Source organism: Danio rerio, chromosome 13 (assembly GCF_052040795.2).
Source record: "Danio rerio strain M-AB ecotype USA chromosome 13, GRCz13ab, whole genome shotgun sequence".
Classification (NCBI taxonomy): Eukaryota; Metazoa; Chordata; class Actinopteri; order Cypriniformes; family Danionidae; genus Danio; species Danio rerio.
This window is the reverse complement of record NC_141033.1, coordinates 13,355,836-13,374,951: the sequence shown is the minus strand read 5'-3', so window position 1 is coordinate 13,374,951 and position 19,116 is coordinate 13,355,836. Positions and strand designations below refer to the sequence as shown.

The following is a 19,116-nucleotide window of genomic DNA, read 5'->3' as shown; positions in this document are numbered from 1 at the left end:
AAAGTTCCTGAAAGCAAAGAAGGTCAAGGTGCTCAAGGATTGGCCAGCCCAGTCACCAGACAGGCATTGAAGATGAATCCAAAGAATCTTGATGAACTCTGGGAGTCCTGCAAGATCACTTTCTTTGGCATTCCAGATGACATTATTAATAGGTTATTTGAGGCATTGCAGAGATGTATGGATGCAGTCGTCCAAGCTCATGAGAATTATGGTGTTAGTTGTGCTACAACCATTAGATTTATGCAAGATTTTCATGTTTTGTGCATTATTTTGTATTCATCGTAGGTCTATCTTATTTTCTTTCTATATTTATAAGAATTAATGTATACACCAGGTTTTTTTTTTTATTAATGATGGCAATGATTAAACAAGACAAAGTTTTTGCCCTGGATTTTACTTTCATAGAAAAAAAACTTTTTTCCCCATATGGTATTTTATTTTGGTAAAATAAGTTTAATCTGGAGGCTTTTGCCTTTCATATACGCCACTTCTGATACCAAATGATCAACTAGAAGTCAAGTTATTATTTGTTGTTCCTAAATCTTGGATTGGCACAAGACTTTTGTCAGTTACTGTAGCACTTGGGTGTGAATTATAGGGGGTTTGAAGGAGGGTTCAATGCCCTAAATTTAAGCTTGATCCCCCTTGAAGGATGTCAAGACAAGATGTGTGAGGGCTTCTGAAACGTTGTATTTGAAAAGTTTAAATAATACTAAACTAATAAAAGTTAATAAATAAGTATAACTTTAGCCCATAAGAGACTGCTGTAAGTAAGAATTCAAATGATAATTCATAAAAACAAAATAAAAACAAAGTTTGGGGTCAGTAGGATTTTAAAATGTTTTAAAATAAACTTCTCCTGCTCACCAAGGCTGCATTTATTCAATTAAAAATACAGTACAAATTGTAAAATTGTGAAACGTTATTGCAGTATTATTATTATTATTATTATTATTATTATTATTATTATTTATATTTTATTGTTATTGTTGTTGTAATAATAATAATAATAATAATAATAATAATAATAATAATAATAATAATAATAATAATAATAATAATAAGTATTATTATTATTATTATTATTATTATTATTATTATTACTATTATTATTATTTTTATTTTTATTATTTCCCAGAGATGGGTTGCAGCTAGAAGGGTATCCGCTGCGTAAAACATGGGCTGGATAAGTTGTGGCGCTGTGGCTGTGGTGACCCCGGATAATAAAATGACTAAGCCGAAAGAAAATGAATGAATGAATTATTATTATTGTTGTTGTTGTTGTTGTTGTTGTTGTTGTTGTTAATGGTAGTAGTAATAAAAGCAATAATGACTGGAGTAATAATTATATTTGAAACTGCATACAATAAGAAAGCAGTTATTTATCTGAATAAATATTTAACTATTTAACCTTTTTTTACATTTAGTAAATGCCACCTTGATGAGCAGAATATTTTTTAAAAAAGAAAAGAAAAAAGAAAAAAAACGAACCAAAACTTTAGACCAGTAGTGTATGTTACTAAATGCTAAACGAGAAGAATTTAAATTAAATACGTGAAGTTAGTTTAGCGAGGCATGTATTACAAAATTAGACAGATTTAATTAGGAAAACTTGACATTAAAATACTAATAGATAATCTCTTCTGAAACTAAGATTCTTGTTACAAAGGAGAGAAAAGAACAGCAAATGAGAGAATCTGAAACTTTCTCCATTTGATCCTTATTTGATCTCATTGCTCTGTAGGAGAATCCGCTGAGGTTCGAAAGAGATCTCATTTGAGATTTTTCACAAAGAAAGAGCGAGGGAAGCGAAAGCCATCACATCTGTCTGTTGTGGTGGGATCAGGGTTGGGGGAGGGTCTCAGGGTTGAGGGGAGGCCATGAAACAAGGGATTAAGCAAAAACCAAAACCCCTTTAGAGTTTAATGACCAGTAATCCAACTCTAATTAAGAAAGAGAGAGAGGGAGAGAGATCTAGAGCTGTGAGGTCTGGAACATTTGAGAAGAGCTGAGGTCATGTGACATCTGATGACATCATTCTGTAATATCTTAATGATGCAGTGCTGGTTGCTGCTCTCCGTTTGGCTGACTGAAGCAAGCTGTGCGTAATATCAGCTGTGTGGAGTTGCGCTGCACTTTGATGGCTTTTTTTGGCTGTAGAATAAAAGTGAATGGAAAAAAAGAAGTTGGGTCACTGTAGATTCGCGGTTCCCACTTCAAAGCTCAAATTGTCTGTATTCAACTAAATAAAATATCCAACCACACACACAAATGCACATATGTGACCCTGGATCTCAAAACCAGTAATAAATGTATTTTTTTTATTAGAGTTATACATCACATTGAATATGAATAAACATGCTTAGGCTGAGATAATTTTTTTGGAAATCTATAATTTGAGGCTTTAAAAGAACATAATATAAAAGAAATCTCTATTAAAGTTGTCTACAATGTATGAATATGTAAAAAATATTGGATATGATTTTAACTTAATATTCAATTTTTTTGGGCTATTGTGTAAGAATAAGTTTTGTGGTCCAGGGTCACATTTAGGGTCCAGATCATATCTGCCAACACTCTTGGTTTTTTTTTTTCGGGAGTCTCCTATATTTTACACCCGCCACCCTCCCATTTTGTTATTTCTTACGGAAAACTCCCGTAATTCCACCCCCTCCCCCTTGTCCTCATCTTTTTGGTACAGTCTCAAACACCCAACGTCTTCCACTTCCCATACCAAGTTTGGTTTAGTATACAATCGCTGCTGCTGCTCGGAACCAGGTTCTTGATTCAGTTACTAACACCACAAGCCTCATCTTTATAACCCCCACTTTGTCTCGTCCCCCATCCTCGCTCTCCCGGAAAATTGCTGACAAATGTTGGCAGGTATCCTTACAGTGCCTTTATGGTGCCACTGACCATCTGAGAATGCATTGAAAACTGGCATGCCAAAGGAAATGCCAGCCTGCCAATCACCCCTTCACATTCATCTGATACCACAAGCAAAATAACACCAGCTAAAGCCATATTCAGTCTACTTAATGGGTTTATTGTGAGCGTATGTGTGTGCGCGCACACTTACAAATGTGGGTTTGTGAGCTTGCATGTACGTCTGGAGTCAAATGTGGCGTCTGTGGGTTTAATCGCCAAGTTTTGTGGGCTGATCTGATCTGGAGTTAATTGTTTGAGGCGGGATGAAAGCATGTTTACTCAGTCTCTTAAAGACACACACACACTTCTTAAGTCCAAAAATGACTATCATTTTAGCTGAAGGGTGTATTTATGCTCTGATATTGACGTTAAGAAGCGTAAAAACACAGGCCTGACCACATGATGGATCAAATCATGAAGAGAATTTGTGGGAACATTAAATAAAGGAAAATTGTTCAGTTGTTATAATAGGTTATTATTAGGAACCTGCATTGTGCGTTCATGGCGCTGCAAAGGATTTAACAACGGGAATCTGTCTGCCAGAGCATAAATGTGCCTCACACTCACGTAAGAGTGTATGCAAGTGTGTTTGCTTTTCCAAACAAATTTGAATTCAGTCTGGGAATTAGGCAGCCAGTCTGACGCTGCTGCAGAAAGCTAGAAAAATCTTTCCATAAACATTCACCCACAGAAGACTCCCGGAGAAGTAACACCCCCCCACCCATTCCACATCCCTTTAAAAAAACTGAACTTCATGTTAATATACATTAACGTACATAGAAGTATATTGGTGCCTATGAATTAATGAGTTACATCAGGGGTTACCAATCTCAGTCCTGGAGGGCCGGTGTCCCTGCAGGGTTTAGCTCCAACTTGCCTCAACACACCTGCCTGAATGTTTCAAGTATACCTTGTAAGACCTTGATTAGCTTGTTCAGGTGTGTTTGATTAGTGTTAGAGATAAAATCTGTAGGACACCGACGCTCCAGGAACAAGTTTGGTGACCCCTGGGTTACATCATGCTTGGTTTCTACTTTATGATTTTACTTTCATGTTTATGTTTTTATCTCAGCAGAAGCTCCATACTGGACCCGTTCGGACCGGATGGAGAAGAAACTATTGGCTGTTCCTGCTGCCAATACAGTCAAGTTCCGCTGTCCTGCTGCTGGCAACCCAACGCCCAGTATCCATTGGCTGAAAAATGGCAAGGAATTCAAGGGAGAGCAGAGAATGGGCGGCATTAAGGTAAGCCAATAAGACTATCAATGTGCATGCGCAAACATGTGATTGTGTGTTGAGGATTACAGATAATAAGAGTCTGCAATTAGTAATCATTTGCACAGATCCCCAACATCTGCTCCTCCAAGCGCTCTCTGTCTCTGGCTCTCTGGATTTTATTTGCTTGTTGTCTCTAGAGAAAACGTCCACCTGTTGCTGTTCTTCTGAAAGAGCAGAGGAACGCAAAGTTGCTGTGTGGTCTTGTTATTGATGTGTTGATATGCTTGCTTGCGTGCGTGTGTTGTTTGTGATGATGTGTATTGGAGGTCATCCACTGATTGTTAAGATTATTTTAATTTATTAGCATTTTATTATTTTAAGTATTAGCATTTTTTAATCTCTTTAGTGCCTTATGATCTCCCCCACCCCAGACACACAAACAATTTAAATGAAGTTTCACTCAAAAATTAAAATTCTTTTAGCTTCATTTTATCTGTAATGTCTAAACCTATATGATTTTCTTACATGTGTGGAACATTAATTTAATTTAAATAAATACATTTTATTTTATATTATTTTATTTTATCATTCATTTTCCTTCGTCTTAGTCCCTTTATCCATCAGGGGTCACCACAGCGGAATGAATCACCAACTTATCTAGCATATGTTTTACACAGTGGATGCTCTTCTAGCTGCAACCCAGTACTGGGAAACATCCATACACACTCATTCACATACATACACTACGGCCATTTTAGTTAATTCAATTCACCTATAGCATAGAAATGCCAACTGACCAAGGTTGAACCAGCGGCCTTCTTGCTTGTGACAGTGCTAACCACAACCACTGTGTTTGCAATTTAATTTAATTTAATTTAATTTAATTTAATTTAATTTAATTTAATTTAATTTAATTTAATTTAATTTAATTTAATTTAATTTAATTTAATCATTAATTTTCCTTCAGCTTAATTATTTAATTTTATTTTTATTTCTTATTTTTATTTTTTATTTTTTAGTGTGACCAACTTAATTTTATTTTATTTTATTATTAATATTCAATTAGCTTAATTTGTTAAAAAAAAGAAAGAAAATCATACCGGTTTGGAGCTACATTATGACAGAATTGTACGTTTTTAAGCAACCCATTAAATACTACAGCCTTCGTAAACAAAATCAAAATTAGATCTTTTAATATTTCCGTAGTTTCTTTTACATAGCGCTGAGATACATGCAGACGCTTAATGAAAACCTTAACAGTATTTACAAGACATCAAGACATTTGAGTTTCCATTGCAATCCGAAATTATGTGCTAAGTAACAAATATACGATTTCAAAAGAGACCAACGCCTAATTTTAAAAGAACTCAATTGCTTCTTTTCAACCAGAATTTTTAACATTCTGCGGCCAATGTCTGCTCTCGGCACATTATCCGTCAGTTAAATTGAAGTGTATCGCAAACACTGCATGTTTCCACAGATTTGGCGAACAAACTGTGTTTCTCCAGGCAGTTTGGCATTTCTATTCTGCTAAATATTACCAAGGCTGAATCCATAGACGGCACCTCACATGAAATGCCAATAGTCCTGAAATTGAAACCGATTCTGGCTTCACTCACTCTCCTGCACGACAGGCCACTCTTTCTCACCCAATTTTAGATATCCAGACATATAGAGCAATATAGTATAGCTTTAAAAAATATTCAACGGGATTGCCATAGTCAACGACAACATTTCTCCATGCAAACTCCCTGGCTTTTAATAAAACCAGCTAGTTTTAGGGAGTTTAACTAATTTATTTAGCTCAGAAAGTTACAGAATAATTAAAAAATACATATGCTTTGAACTGGCAACTGGGTCAAAATGGGTATTTCTCACCAACTTTGAGTCGTGCAGTTCACATTCATTTAATATTCTCCTATTTTTTTTATTTTATTTGAGCCTACGGACATAAAGAATGTATTGAAAAAGCACTTGCAAGTGTTCAGGGGCCTTCTAAGTGACTTCAATGCGCACATTTATGCATTCAGACACTTAAACACCCTTGCTTCGCATTGATCTATATGCTAAGAGTGCCCCCCCTCATAAGAGAGACATTTAGAAACAAAACATTGACCTCTCCACCTCTCCATGACCACAGTGTGACCAGCGTGCCCTTACAAACACACACACGTATATGCACACCAGGGGTCCCGACTGACCCAGGGTCATCCTTTATACCAGACCTGCCCTCTGCATCAGCGCAGTCACTGTTGGCATAGAAATATCTGACAGCTTCATAATAGCTGTATTTAACACACACATACACAGGAGCTTGACAGCTCAGCTAAATGTCTTCTGTCTCTATTAAGACCAAGGCTAAAAGTCAAGCCTCTCATATTTATATTATGCGTAAGTATGTGCCCCCCTCTTTAAGTTTCGATATGACAGGCCTGATGGCTTGATAAGGCACTCAACAATGTGTTAAAGCACGGAGCGTCATGCAGAATTAAATGCAAAGAGTTCTCTGAGATAAACGTCGTCAATCTTAAAGCTCTTTTCTGCACTGCAAGGGGAACAGTAATGTGACGGTTATGTTTCCGTTGGCACTGGATCTGGCTGTAAGTTTGACTACCTCTCTGGCCGACAGTCAGGGCGCGTTAATTGCCGACTAAATGCGGTAAGATTGCAGAATGAGTTTTAAATGCAAGTAAATGAGTCACGTTCTGTACTCTCATAGTTTGAAAGTACCCAAGGCTTTGTTTAGACAGTTGACTTTCCCACAGCTTTCCCCTTCAAACGGCCACACACACATGAACCCAAACACACACACCTCAGACACTTTCTGGCAGGGTTCTAAGGTCAGAGGTCAACTCTCTATTGAGTCATCAGAAGGGGGATGTTCTAAGGGGGTGTTGCCGTGGCGATTTAGATACCTTGATTGACAGGGGGGAGGCGTGGCCTTTGTCGTGCTCACATATGGCAGCCGAAGTCGCTTTGTTAGAATGCTAATCTGTGGCACTGTGGGTTAGTCACACCTCACGCACACATACACACTGATGTTTTGTGAAAATGTTGCATTGGGGAGTGTGTATGCAAGTGGCTCGCAACATATTCAACAGCTCAATTGACAAGCGAGTGAAGAAAGACTGCTTCGTCCTCAGAGAGATGACTCAATTTCAGTCGCGGTTCTCTGTGGGACCACCAGTGCTTGAAATTCTACATGCTTCAGTAATGAAATGCTGAATATTTAATCCACTGACAAATGTGTCTTTTGTCTGTTCGCTACAGCGGTATATGTCTTTATTTAGTGCTTGGGTGCGATGTGTCATTCATTTAGGTTTACAAATGTTTAAAGGGCAAGTGTGTAATTTAGCCATGTTCTATTCGACCTGAATGTTCATGTTTCTCATGTATTATTATTGGACATTAATTAAATCCACTCTGAAAGTGACAGTAGCATTTTGTTGGTGGCTTCAGGTAAGCAGGAAATTTTCCAAGACCATCTAGAACCTGATGGAAAATCTTTGTAAGGTTTTTTTTTTTTTTTACTGGGCCTGGTTTCTCTCAAGAATTTTTTTTTCTTTCACTTTTGACAATTGGTGAAGTTTTGTCCCTTGCCACTGCCGCCACTGACTTGCTTGGTTTGGGACTTGTGGAGCTGTGCATCAATGGATTTGCTCTTCAGTGTTTGAACTTTCAGCAGTGAAAATTAAACCAAAATAAACTGAATTCTGAATTCTCTTGCGGTCCATCATGGGATAGTGTAGCGTCAAGCTGAAGCACACTTCAGAATCTCGCCAGAAGTAGTCAGTCATCCAGGTAATTCGCACGTACTTTTTTTCAAATTCTATGAATTTAGACATGCTACTCGGCTCGCGTACTGTTTTAGTGTACTATTTTGTGTGGAAGTATGCGATTTCGAACGCAGCTCTAGAGTTTTTTTTTAATGGTTGGGCAACTTAATTGTTTTTTGTTCAATCCACTTAAATTTGTAAAAACTGATAAGTTAACTTAAATACTTTATGTTGTTTCCACACATTGTGTGGTACCCAGCATGTTGTATGGCGTATCAACAGGTTTTATATGACAGTTGACCTTGGTAATAGACTGGTGTGATAATAAATACAGATTACACCACAATTAAAACTCCGAAATAAGTCAAAGTATACAATTCTGTATATTTCTAGAAAACCAGATTAAATGTACATTATTTCTCAAAATTGGTTAAGGAAACCTGTTTGAAAACCAGTTTATTTCTAATTCACTCTGCTACCACTTGTTGCCAGTAAACATGTCATCTTTAAGTTGTTAGAAGAATAGATCAGATTTAGATGAAAGATATGCTGTTGTTGGTTACCTGAATAAGAAAAAAGTGTCCAACATTCTTCAAAACATCTTCTCTTATGTTCAACAGAAGAAAGAAACTTAAACCAATTATAGTACAATTAAGAAATTATTACAGAACTTTTATTTTTGGGTGAACTGTCCCTTTAAGTGAAAACAACATTGAATATATGTGTTTGTGTCTTTAAGCTGGAATCTTTATCAACAGAGACTGATTGATGTCCCCCTGTAGTTCACTCTCCGAGGCTCTAGAACAGTCTCTCACATGATGGCTTGTGAGATTATGGGCCGGCTGTACAATATTGATGGCTTTCCGGCAAGACTACCACTTTCCACTGGGAGGGAGAGAGAGAAACCATTTTGTCGTTTTAATGACTAGCCCTGGGGTCAGTTGTTTTTGCTTCCTGTCTCTGTGGGTCAAATTAAACAGTTCTGCTGTCGGAACGAGCCTGCACCATTTTGGCACAACCATAAATCCTGGACATGCACATACAAACACATACTCAAGAGAGACCTGGTCTTCCTAGCACCTCTAGACTCCCAAAGTTCTGTCACAATTCAATATGCAACACACCAGTCTTAACTCCTAGCCTCTGAGTGTGACATCAGAGTTAAAGAGGCTTTAGCAGTGTAATGCCGGGAGGAATTTTTTCAGGACGAATTTTGGACTGATTAACAGACCTTTTCTTTTTTGCAACGGGGTACACCATGACATGGCAACACTTTTTACCTCTTATCTTTTGATGAAAGATGGGATAAATGTACTTACTCTCTCCTCCCGTTCCCTCTAGATAAAGTGCTTGGGTAGATTGAGGAACAGCTGAGAATTCCTCGCAGCATTTCTTTACTGCAGACACATTGAGATAAATGTCTTACACACACACACACACACACACTCACAAAATGTCATCGTCAAGTAAGATATGGCCTTAAATTAACTCTCTCATACTCTCGCTCCACATGGGGAACTGACATTAAATACTTTTGGGAAGTTAACAAGGCTAGGCTAGGATTTCAGTGCAACCGGCTCAGACAATCAGCACAAGCTTATGCAGTCCAGCCCAGTATTTCTTGTCTTTGGCAGTGTGTTTGCACTGTCTTTGCAGTGTTTGAGTTTGACTCAGTTTACACAATTAAATGTCAAATAATATCGATGTTCTTTTGATGTCGATTTTATAAGCATACATTAGTGCCGTTGTACTTTTGTGCTCATTATTTCTATTGTTTCATTGGTGATAATAAAAGGCAACATGCCTATTGAAGAATGCACAGGAGAATGGCTGATAATTGAAACGAAACAATGAAATGGTAATAGTGTATTATGCAGTCGCTGTGCTTTATTTCTTTTGAAGCTTTGTATATTTGCATAGTAAAATAAAACTCATATTCTGTGATAAGCTGTAGTTTTTTTTTCAGCTATTGTGTCAAATTAACTAAGTTTATTGTTTGTTTTTTTTCTTCTTCAGAATATAGCTTGATGATTTAACCAAACTTGCAAGGCCATTAAAAGCTAAAATTTTGTTGTTCTTTATTTAAGCTAATCAAAAACTTTCAAAGAAAAGTTACAGAACAATATAATTTCCCTTGTGCATTTGCATTTGTGTTAACCTGTATCGGTAGACACATTAAATGTCAAGTACTCCCATGCAGACACGCACACACCCACATTTCTAATACCGCGGTGCGTGTCAATCAGCAGACAGTAAAGCTTCAGTGAGTGAGAGTGAGCCAGTGAGAGGAGCTGAAGATCCAGAAGACGAGGAGGAGGTGGAGGAGTGCAGGGGGCACAGGCGCCTCTGCCAACTTTCTTAGGCATGTGTGTTTGTCTATGTGCGTGTTGCCCGCTCAGGCAGTGTTACCATGCAACTGTTCAAAAACACAGCCCATAATATTTACACAGTTACATTTCTTTCCACTCAGACTTTCGAAGTGCTCGGAGAAGGAATGAGAGAGAGACCGAGAGCAAGAGGACTAAAAAGAGGCAGAGAGAGAGAGAGAGAGAGAGAGGGAGAGAGAGAGAGAGAGAGATATATATATATATATAATTATAATAAGTGAATGAATGGGTTCTTCTGTGCGTGTATATATATATATATATATATATATATATATATATATATATATATATATATATATATATATATATATATATATATATATATATATATACATATATAAACAGTACATGTGTATGAGATGAAGGGACTTTCTATACAAAAAGAGACATTGAAATCAATTCTGTCTGTTGGTGTTCGAGGAATTACAAAATGAAGCCAAAAATAAGTAAATAAAACAAACCTGTGATTATTTACTCATTCTTGTGTTGTTCTCCATCTGAATGTTTTTAGAAAGTAGACTGTCTATCTATCTGTCTACTCATCGAATCTATTCATTTAGCTATCTACTGTATGTTTGTCTGTCTGTTTGTTTATGTCTGTTTTTCAAAACATTTAAACAAATCATGAACAAGACAACGTTTATTAATAGTTCAGGCCAACTTAATTATGTTTACAAGTTATGTACTGTATACTGTTCATAACTATATAGACTTCTGTAAAATAGTAGAATTTAATATAAAAAAATGTTTCTCATTTTCCTTGAGTTATTTTGTTATTCTCATACATTATCACAAAATGTATATATATGTACATATATAGTCAAGCCTAAAGTTATTCATACCTTATTCATGAATAATTATAAATATTTTATGACTTAAAGGTACTTTAAGAAAGATTTTTACTTAGAGAATGGACTCTTACAAATCCGGACATTACTGTATTTTGTATTTCTGCAATATACAGTTGAAGTCAAAATTATTAGCATCCCTGAATTATTATCCCCTCTGTTTATTTTTTCCCCGATTTCAGTTTAGCTGCAAGAACATCTTTTCAACACATTTCTAAACATAATAGTTTTAATAAATGTTTTATTTTATCTTTGCTATGATGACAGTAAATAATATTTTACTAGATATTTTAACTAGGCAGGTTAGGGTAATTAGGCAAGTTTTTGTATCATGATGGTTTGTTCATTGCATGAATTTGTAAGGGAACAAATAATGCATGAAATGGTAAATGCAAATATAAGAGTGAAATGTAAAGACTTTACTGTTTAAACAGTTTAAAATTATAAAATAATTTTCTTTTAATTATTGTGTCTGAAAGCTATTAGCGCTTAAAAACATGTGCAAATGATACATTTTTACTCCATTAAGGTTAAACTTTTTTTAAACTTACAACTTGATATAAGAACTATATAATCCCAACTCAATATTGCAGATCATGTGATGTGACTATTGTGGATGTACACATTGCGATATCAATGCTAAATAGATATATTGTGCAGCCTTAATATATATTTATATTTTTTATAATATATATTATTACATATATATATATTTTTTTATTTTTTTATTTTTTTTTTTTAGATTTTTCAATTGTTTTATTTTATAGATAATTGTTATAAAATTTACAATATATTGTTATTGTGAAAAAAAGCAAAACATCTAATACTAAAATCTAAAATTGATGACAATAATTTTGATGTCAATTCTGCATCCTGTTTAGTATTTGAACTCCAAATCATTTCCGATGTATCAGCCTAGTGGATCTAACTCATGCACTAACATTATACAGACACAGAGAATTAAGCACCTGTTCTATCTCAAAAGAAAAACCTTAGGAAAGATTCAAGTGGACCTCTTATGTAATGTCCTACTTTATGAATAAAACTCTGTCTCTGTCATCCTCTTTGTCTAGCTGAGGGATCAGCAGTGGAGCTTGGTCATGGAGAGTGCCGTTCCATCCGACCGGGGAAATTACACATGTGTGGTGCAGAACAAATACGGGACAATCAAGCACACTTATCAACTCGATGTGCTGGGTATAAACACGCAACACACACACATACTGTATACAACTTTTAATTTTAAACTCAACATTATGACTAAATGCCCCCTTTGTCTCTCATCCAATCAGAGCGCTCCCCTCACCGGCCCATCTTACAGGCAGGACTGCCAGCCAATCAGACGGTAGTGGTGGGCAGTGATGTGGAGTTCCACTGTAAGGTGTACAGTGATGCTCAGCCACACATCCAGTGGCTGAAACACATTGAAGTCAATGGAAGCCAATATGGGCCCAATGGCGCCCCCTACGTCAATGTTCTTAAGGTACAGTTGGAAGAATTCATGAATGAAACACTTGAAACTGTTTTCTTATCAAATACTGTTGTTAAAATTTTGTTTCAGGAGTTTTATACTGATTTTAAGGGGTCATGAACTGCCTTTTTTGTACTGTGCTGTGAGGCTCACTTATAATGTAAAGGTTGTACTGTTCTGTGAGGGTCACTTATAGTGTTATTTAGATTTTACTTTCATAAAAAATATATCTATTTAGAAGTTATAAACTATTTGTTTTGATTATCTAATTTTAACACACTGAAGGTGCGGCAGATTATAGACTCAGAGGTAAATAAGTAAGTCCATTGTATGATTGAGTATCTTGCAAATTTTAAAAAGGATAGCTGTTTGTCCTCTAGTGCATGTACGTTTGACAGCATAGATACTTAATAGATAGATGTGGCTTTGATTTAAGTCAAAACACAAAAATACTGAGTACATATCAATAGATCAGTAATAAGCAGCCATTTCGAATGTTATTACACAATGGGAGTTTTCAGTGGTTATCAGCTGATAGATATGGGCCAGTAGGGATTTCTGCACCTACTAGTAGGCTTAGAAAGCTGCTATCATCCACCCCCATGGTTAATCAACTATAGATCTCATACGGCTGTGGCCAGTTAATGAGAAATATTTATACTATCTATTAAATTTTCCATTAATTGTACTGTTTAACGTCTACCCCCACCTCAACCCTAAACCCAGCCGTCACAGTACTGTAAAAACATATATAGATCTGGAGTCTTCTCTATTAGTATAGTTGATTAACCATGTGGATGACGATAACAGCCTTCTGAGCCTACTAGTAGGTGCAGAAGGCCCCTACTCACCCATACCTATCAGCTGATAACCACTGATAACGGCCATTCAAACGAGTGATGCAAACGAGTCAAATATTCGAAGAGGGTGTAATAACAGACAAAGCAACAGTGGACATGAAACAAAAACAGTTACTGTCGTCGTACTGACATGTTAAAAAGTATAAATATAAAAAACACAGTTAATATATTTATTTCCAAGGTTGAGTTTAGGAGGAGGGAAATGGAAAAACACTGTTTTTCCACAACATAGCACTACACAGCATCTTGCTGTCTTCATAGAACATTGTTTGGTTTCTGTTTGACCTCTTTCGCTATTTACCTACTACAGCTTGAATCAGTGGGCGGAGCTAAACAGGCAGTAATCTAGAAGTGGGTGTTGATCTTCTGTGGAGGTGGAGTTTAACCATACTGTTACATAATAAAGTTGCACATATACATCTTGTTATTTTGACAGATTGGCTTCAATATATGCAGTTTTATAATTATAATTCTATATAATATGCAGTTGCAGTTTTTGGGCTAACGAGAGCATTTTGAGTCATTAAACGAAGAAGATGTTTTTATAATACAACTCTCTTATAATCTCTTATATGTCAAAAGATCAAGCAAATTAACATTTCAGTTCATGACCCCTTTAAAATATATACATGATTTAATGGAAAAAAAATACAGGCAAACTTTTATTATGAAAGCTTAGTTTGTTTAAAATATGTGCTTCAAAATATGTGCAGATCAAATTAAACCACATATTCTTTATAAGCTTTGGGTGACTCTTGAAGAACCTCCTTCAAAGTAATAATCCCACCCATGTTCACATCTCGCTGTAGATCCTGCAACTGGAGAATTAGGGGTCCCTCGCTCTCTTTTTCCTCTTGGAGGAGTGAGAGAGGAGGCAGACATCTGTTTTGGGCTAAGCTAACCGCCGCGGTGGCGTCGCGCACAGAGACAGCCATTAGCTGTGCTGCCCCACTCACTCTTCAGAGGAGAAGGAGGAAGGGAACGAGGGAAGAGGCTCCTGAAAAAGCCATGGAAAAAATGAGTGCGGGAAGCGAGGGAAGGGCCGAGTCAGCAGGCAGAGGAGGGGAGTGCGTCGGCTGGCCAGACCGCCGCGCTATTTTAGACTCCCACATAATTGAAACAGTATTTTACTAGGAGCCGCGCGCCGGCTTTTCCCTTCCCCGCAGTCTCATCTGCGCACCCTCTAAAGCCTTCCCCAGCCCTCCCAGACCGAGAGTGCTGAGCGACAGATCATGTGTGGCACAGCGCCTGCGATCAAGGCAAAGATCGGAAACAGAGAATGAAGCAAATGAAGCATCAGAAAGAAATACAGAAACGCATATGTGTGGGGTGAAGACAATTTTTGAGGATTTAATTATAGCGAACGCCTAGCAATTGGCAGGTTGAGTCATGGCACCAATGCTGGGCAAATGAGTTTGAATCCTGCTTGCAATATTTCTAACACTCTTATTATGGGAATTTTCGATTAAAACGAAGCGCTATAAAATGGCACTTAGATATGAATCAGTCTCAATCTATAAGCAATATATGCATGCAAATGTGGACAACATAAAAATACAGAGGGCTGCAACATGATTTCTGCTCCAATAACTCCAAAACTCAGTTATTGGAAATAAAACTAAGCCTTTTTTATCTTCGAATCAAGTATACCATATCAGTTAGCAAAGATTAAATCCTTAAGAATAATGAATAATAAATATTTGAATGCATTTAACAACATGCATGTCTATACTACAAAAGCAATATGACTGATAAATGTGTTTTCGACAACATTTGGAAGTGGCTTTAAGACGTTAAACAATATTCTGAAGGTGGTTAACAGGCCTTTATGGTCTATTTGAATGCATTCAACAACATGCATGTCTATACTATAAAACCAATCTGACCAACACAGTCTCATTCTGAAAACGTAGTCCTGAAGACGTTTCTGAAGACAGCAAATTACATTGCCGTAGGTACATATGGCAGTAGAACGCTACCGGGGCGGTATAACCTCCATGTGGAGGGCTTTCCTGCCGCAAACAGTTTGTCCAGTTAGCTCGTTGTGTACGTCGGCGGACTTGAGGTGCAGAGAAGAGTTGACAACAAATGCGTTCGAGTCCGGGGAAGAGCGGTTCGAGAAAGCTGGTAAGAAAAAATCAGAATCCAAAAAATAAAATGAGCGAGTGAACATTGGGGTGAAAATGTAAAAAAATGTAAAATCCGAAAATAAGACGAGGGCTTTTCTTTTTCTGGACGGCTTTTGTAAACCATTGGTTGGGTTTAGGGAAGTAAGCGGGCGGGCGGGTAAATCGGTAAAATTGGTTGGATTCGTAGATACGAACAGCACTCGCGAGAGAGAAGATGCGAAAAAGCACACACATCGGCCTCTCACGAAAACAAAAACGTAGAGGCATACCTCTAGGAACGTATATTGCGGTCTGCAGAAACGTCCACGGGACTACGCTTTCAAAATGAGCCTGGTTTGAATCTGACTGATGACTGTGTTTTTGACAACATTTTGAAGTGGTCAAAATAGGGCTGTGCGGTTTGGGGAAAATATCTAATTGTGATTTTTTTGACAGATATTGCAATTTGATTTATGTTTTATTTCAAGCTTCAAGACGTTAAAAAATTATCTGAAGGTGTTTAACAGCCCTTTATGGGCTATTTGAATGCATTCAACAACATGCATGTCTATAATACAAAAGCATTTGGACATTTGGAAAAGGTCAAAATGCGACAGATATTGTGATTGCGATTTCATTTACGATTTCATTCAAGCTTCAAACTAATTTTATTTTAATTCAGGATTCAGCTCAATAATCTGTAAGCCGTGGCAACAGTTCTGCAACAGCTCATAAAAATTACCTGTTTTTGTTTGGCGTTTTTGACTTAAAAACCAAAATATTCCCATATTACAAATACTGTTTTTCTTTGATATTAATTTGTCTACTAATCCAACTTGTTTTGTTTTCTTTTTTGTATTGTGGGTGTATATCAGTTGCGCAATTCTGGTTGGGCAGAACAAAAGTGTGCTCACTCAGTTGGCGAGTTATAAAGCCCCGGTCAGATCACACGGTTTTGGCACAATTTTCTGGACGTAGGGTGTTGTGGGGAGTCGTAAATGACAAATGGACTTTGTGACACAAGATTCAATCGTTTCTTCTCGTGTAATGTGGCAGTTCACTACAAGCAATACCATGTTTGCGATGCCTCGCAGAAAGTTTAGCTTGTTTCATTTTCTGAAGCATAGTAGACTGGTTTTGAAGCACTTCACCTCAGATGTTATTTGTTATTCTTGTTTACATATACACAGACAGTTGAAGTCAGAATTATTAGCCCCCCTTTGAATTTTTTTTTTTTTTAATATTTCCCAAATTATGTTTAACAGAGCTAAGAAATTTTCACAGCATGTCCAGCTAACCTAGTTAAGCCTTTACATGTCACTTTAAGCTTAATAGAAGTGTCTTAAAAAATATCTAGTAAAATATTATGTACTGTCATCATGGCAAAGAATAAATCAGTTATTAAAAAACAAGTTATTAAAACTATTATGTTTAGAAATGTATGAAAAAAAATCTTCCCTTTATTAAACAGAAATTTGGTGGAAAAAAATAAACAGGGGGTTAATAATTCAGTGGGGGCTAATAATTCTGACTTTAACTGTATATATTTTATATTGCAACCTTTTGCGATTAACTAATCGCAACATTTCAAATTGCGATTTAATTTCGATTAATCGCACAGCCCTAGGTCAAATTTCTCAGATCCCATTTAAATTAGTATTTAGCATCAGCCACTTGTGATCAGATCAACAAAAAACATCCTAAATCCTTCAAACAGGGCCTACGATACAAGATTTTGGCACTGAAATAACAGATTGACGCAACTGTTCTGTAAATTTGGCCCCAAGTATATCAGTATCTTAAAAAAAGTGGAAGAGCAAGTTGTGTGGGAGTGCTTTAAATCATTAAGTGTGTGTGTGTGTGTGTGTGTGTGTGTGTGTGTGTGTGTGTTCATGTGTGAACGTGCTCGCCTCTGATTAAGTGTGTGTATGTGTTTCTGCAGAGTTTTGTCAGTAATGTAAAAGAGGCCCAAGATACGCTGACTGTGTATAATGTGTCAGAAAAAGATGCAGGCCAGTACTGGTGCAGAGCCCACAACTTTTTAGGCATGTCAGAGAATTCATTCTGGCTCACAGTGTCCCAGCCAGGTAAATATCCTTCCTAAAAACAGCTGCTGTCAATCAAGACCTTTGGTGGCATAGAGTCAAGCTTCCCTGAACTCCCTCTGTCTCTCACTGCTCTTCTCGCACAATAAATAAGGTGACTTCATTCAAGGGCTTGTTGTTTGCGGCCAGTCTGTTTCATTTAAGTGATCGCTTCTTCTTGCTCTTCTTACCAATCAATGCAGCAGGGGTGTGTTTAATAGCACCTGAGACACACACACACTCTCTCATTGATTTTCTCACTTACTTGCTCTCTTGAGTGTTGAGACACATGCTAATACATAAATAGGTTTCGGTTTTATTTTCTAGCAAGATGGTAAATTAAACTTAAATCTGGTGATATTCTTTAAACCGGCGCTCTGGATGAGAACTAATGTGACCTGCTTTTGCTGACGGGGCGTTCAATTTCCCACTAGAGTTTCACTTTGCATTCTAGGTCATCTCCTTATGAGCAGGATGGTGGTATTTCTGGGTTACTGGTGATGGGTTGACTGATCTTCTCTTGTTCAGATCTTTCTCCTGGTGATGGGTGCTGTGCTTTTTCTCAAGGGTTCTGGTTTAAGCTTTTCCGTCTTTCCTTTTTCTCTCTCTGCTTTTTCCAGACTGCTGGGATAAATACTACGGATAAAGAGCTGGAGATTCTCTACCTGACCAATGTGTCTTTCGAGGATGCGGGGCAATACACTTGTCTGGCAGGGAACTCGATTGGCTATAACCATCACTCTGCTTGGCTTACAGTCTTACCAGGTATAGGCTCACTTTCCGGGGTTTTCTTTTTCCTCTAAGTTTCAGTACTTCATGTTTTCCAAGTTGTCTTTGCATCTTATGCTTTTGAAATGTTTTTAATGTTATATGACTTGGGTTGTTCCAATTCTGATACTACTATCAAAAATGCTACTAATACCACAAAAAATCCTGGGATCGGTATCGGAGAGTAATTGATGCACTATAATTATACTGTTAATTATACCATAATAGCTTTGCTTAACACTGCAAACTATAAATCCATTCTCCTTTGCTGCACAGAAAACCAGCACAGGAAGCTGTGTTGCCACAGTTTAAAGCAGTGAAAAAAGAAATCAAAATATACCATCCAGTGTTGGCAGTATTTCAGAATAAAACAACACTGCAAAAAATTTTGATATTTTATTGATCCCATTGGCAGAGTATTTTTGCATGTTTAAAAAAAATCCATTAACAGATTATCTGTATTATATGTATAACTGTGTTATATGTGTCATAATACATATTATTTCTGAAAACGAGACAGCTTTTTGATTTAAGAATTTTTACATATTTGTACTAGGAACAAGACAAAAGTTTCTAACCAGTAAAATGGTGACCCATGGTGTCCCGTATGCAATAATATTATGCAATGATGCAACTTTGGCATAAGTTAAATAGTAAATTGAAGACTA

At 36.8% G+C, this 19,116-nt stretch overlaps 1 protein-coding gene and 1 long non-coding RNA gene across 25 annotated transcripts in view; both read left to right on the top strand.

Moving 5' to 3' along the window:
• Positions 1 to 19,116, top strand: part of LOC147834145 (uncharacterized) — a 762,525-nt gene that overhangs the window by 606,555 nt on the left and 136,854 nt on the right. The gene's annotated exons all lie outside the window — the stretch shown is intronic.
• Positions 1 to 19,116, top strand: part of fgfr3 (fibroblast growth factor receptor 3) — an 81,331-nt gene that overhangs the window by 37,070 nt on the left and 25,145 nt on the right. For 7 of the 24 annotated variants that reach the window (XR_015505405.1, XR_015505401.1, XM_087278470.1 and 4 more), the window contains exons 5-8: positions 4,001 to 4,173; positions 12,231 to 12,354; positions 12,450 to 12,640; positions 18,301 to 18,445. Coding sequence is in view for 17 of the 24 variants with exons in the window: in XM_087278470.1 (XP_087134596.1) it covers positions 4,001 to 4,173; positions 12,231 to 12,354; positions 12,450 to 12,640; positions 18,301 to 18,445 (633 nt within the window). In the remaining 7 variants the exon portion in view is untranslated. Of the gene's footprint in view, positions 1 to 4,000; positions 4,174 to 12,230; positions 12,355 to 12,449; positions 12,641 to 17,538; positions 18,446 to 19,116 lie in introns of all 24 variants that reach the window. The other 17 variants (XR_015505406.1, XR_015505403.1, XM_087278474.1 and 14 more) reach the window with 4 other exon arrangements.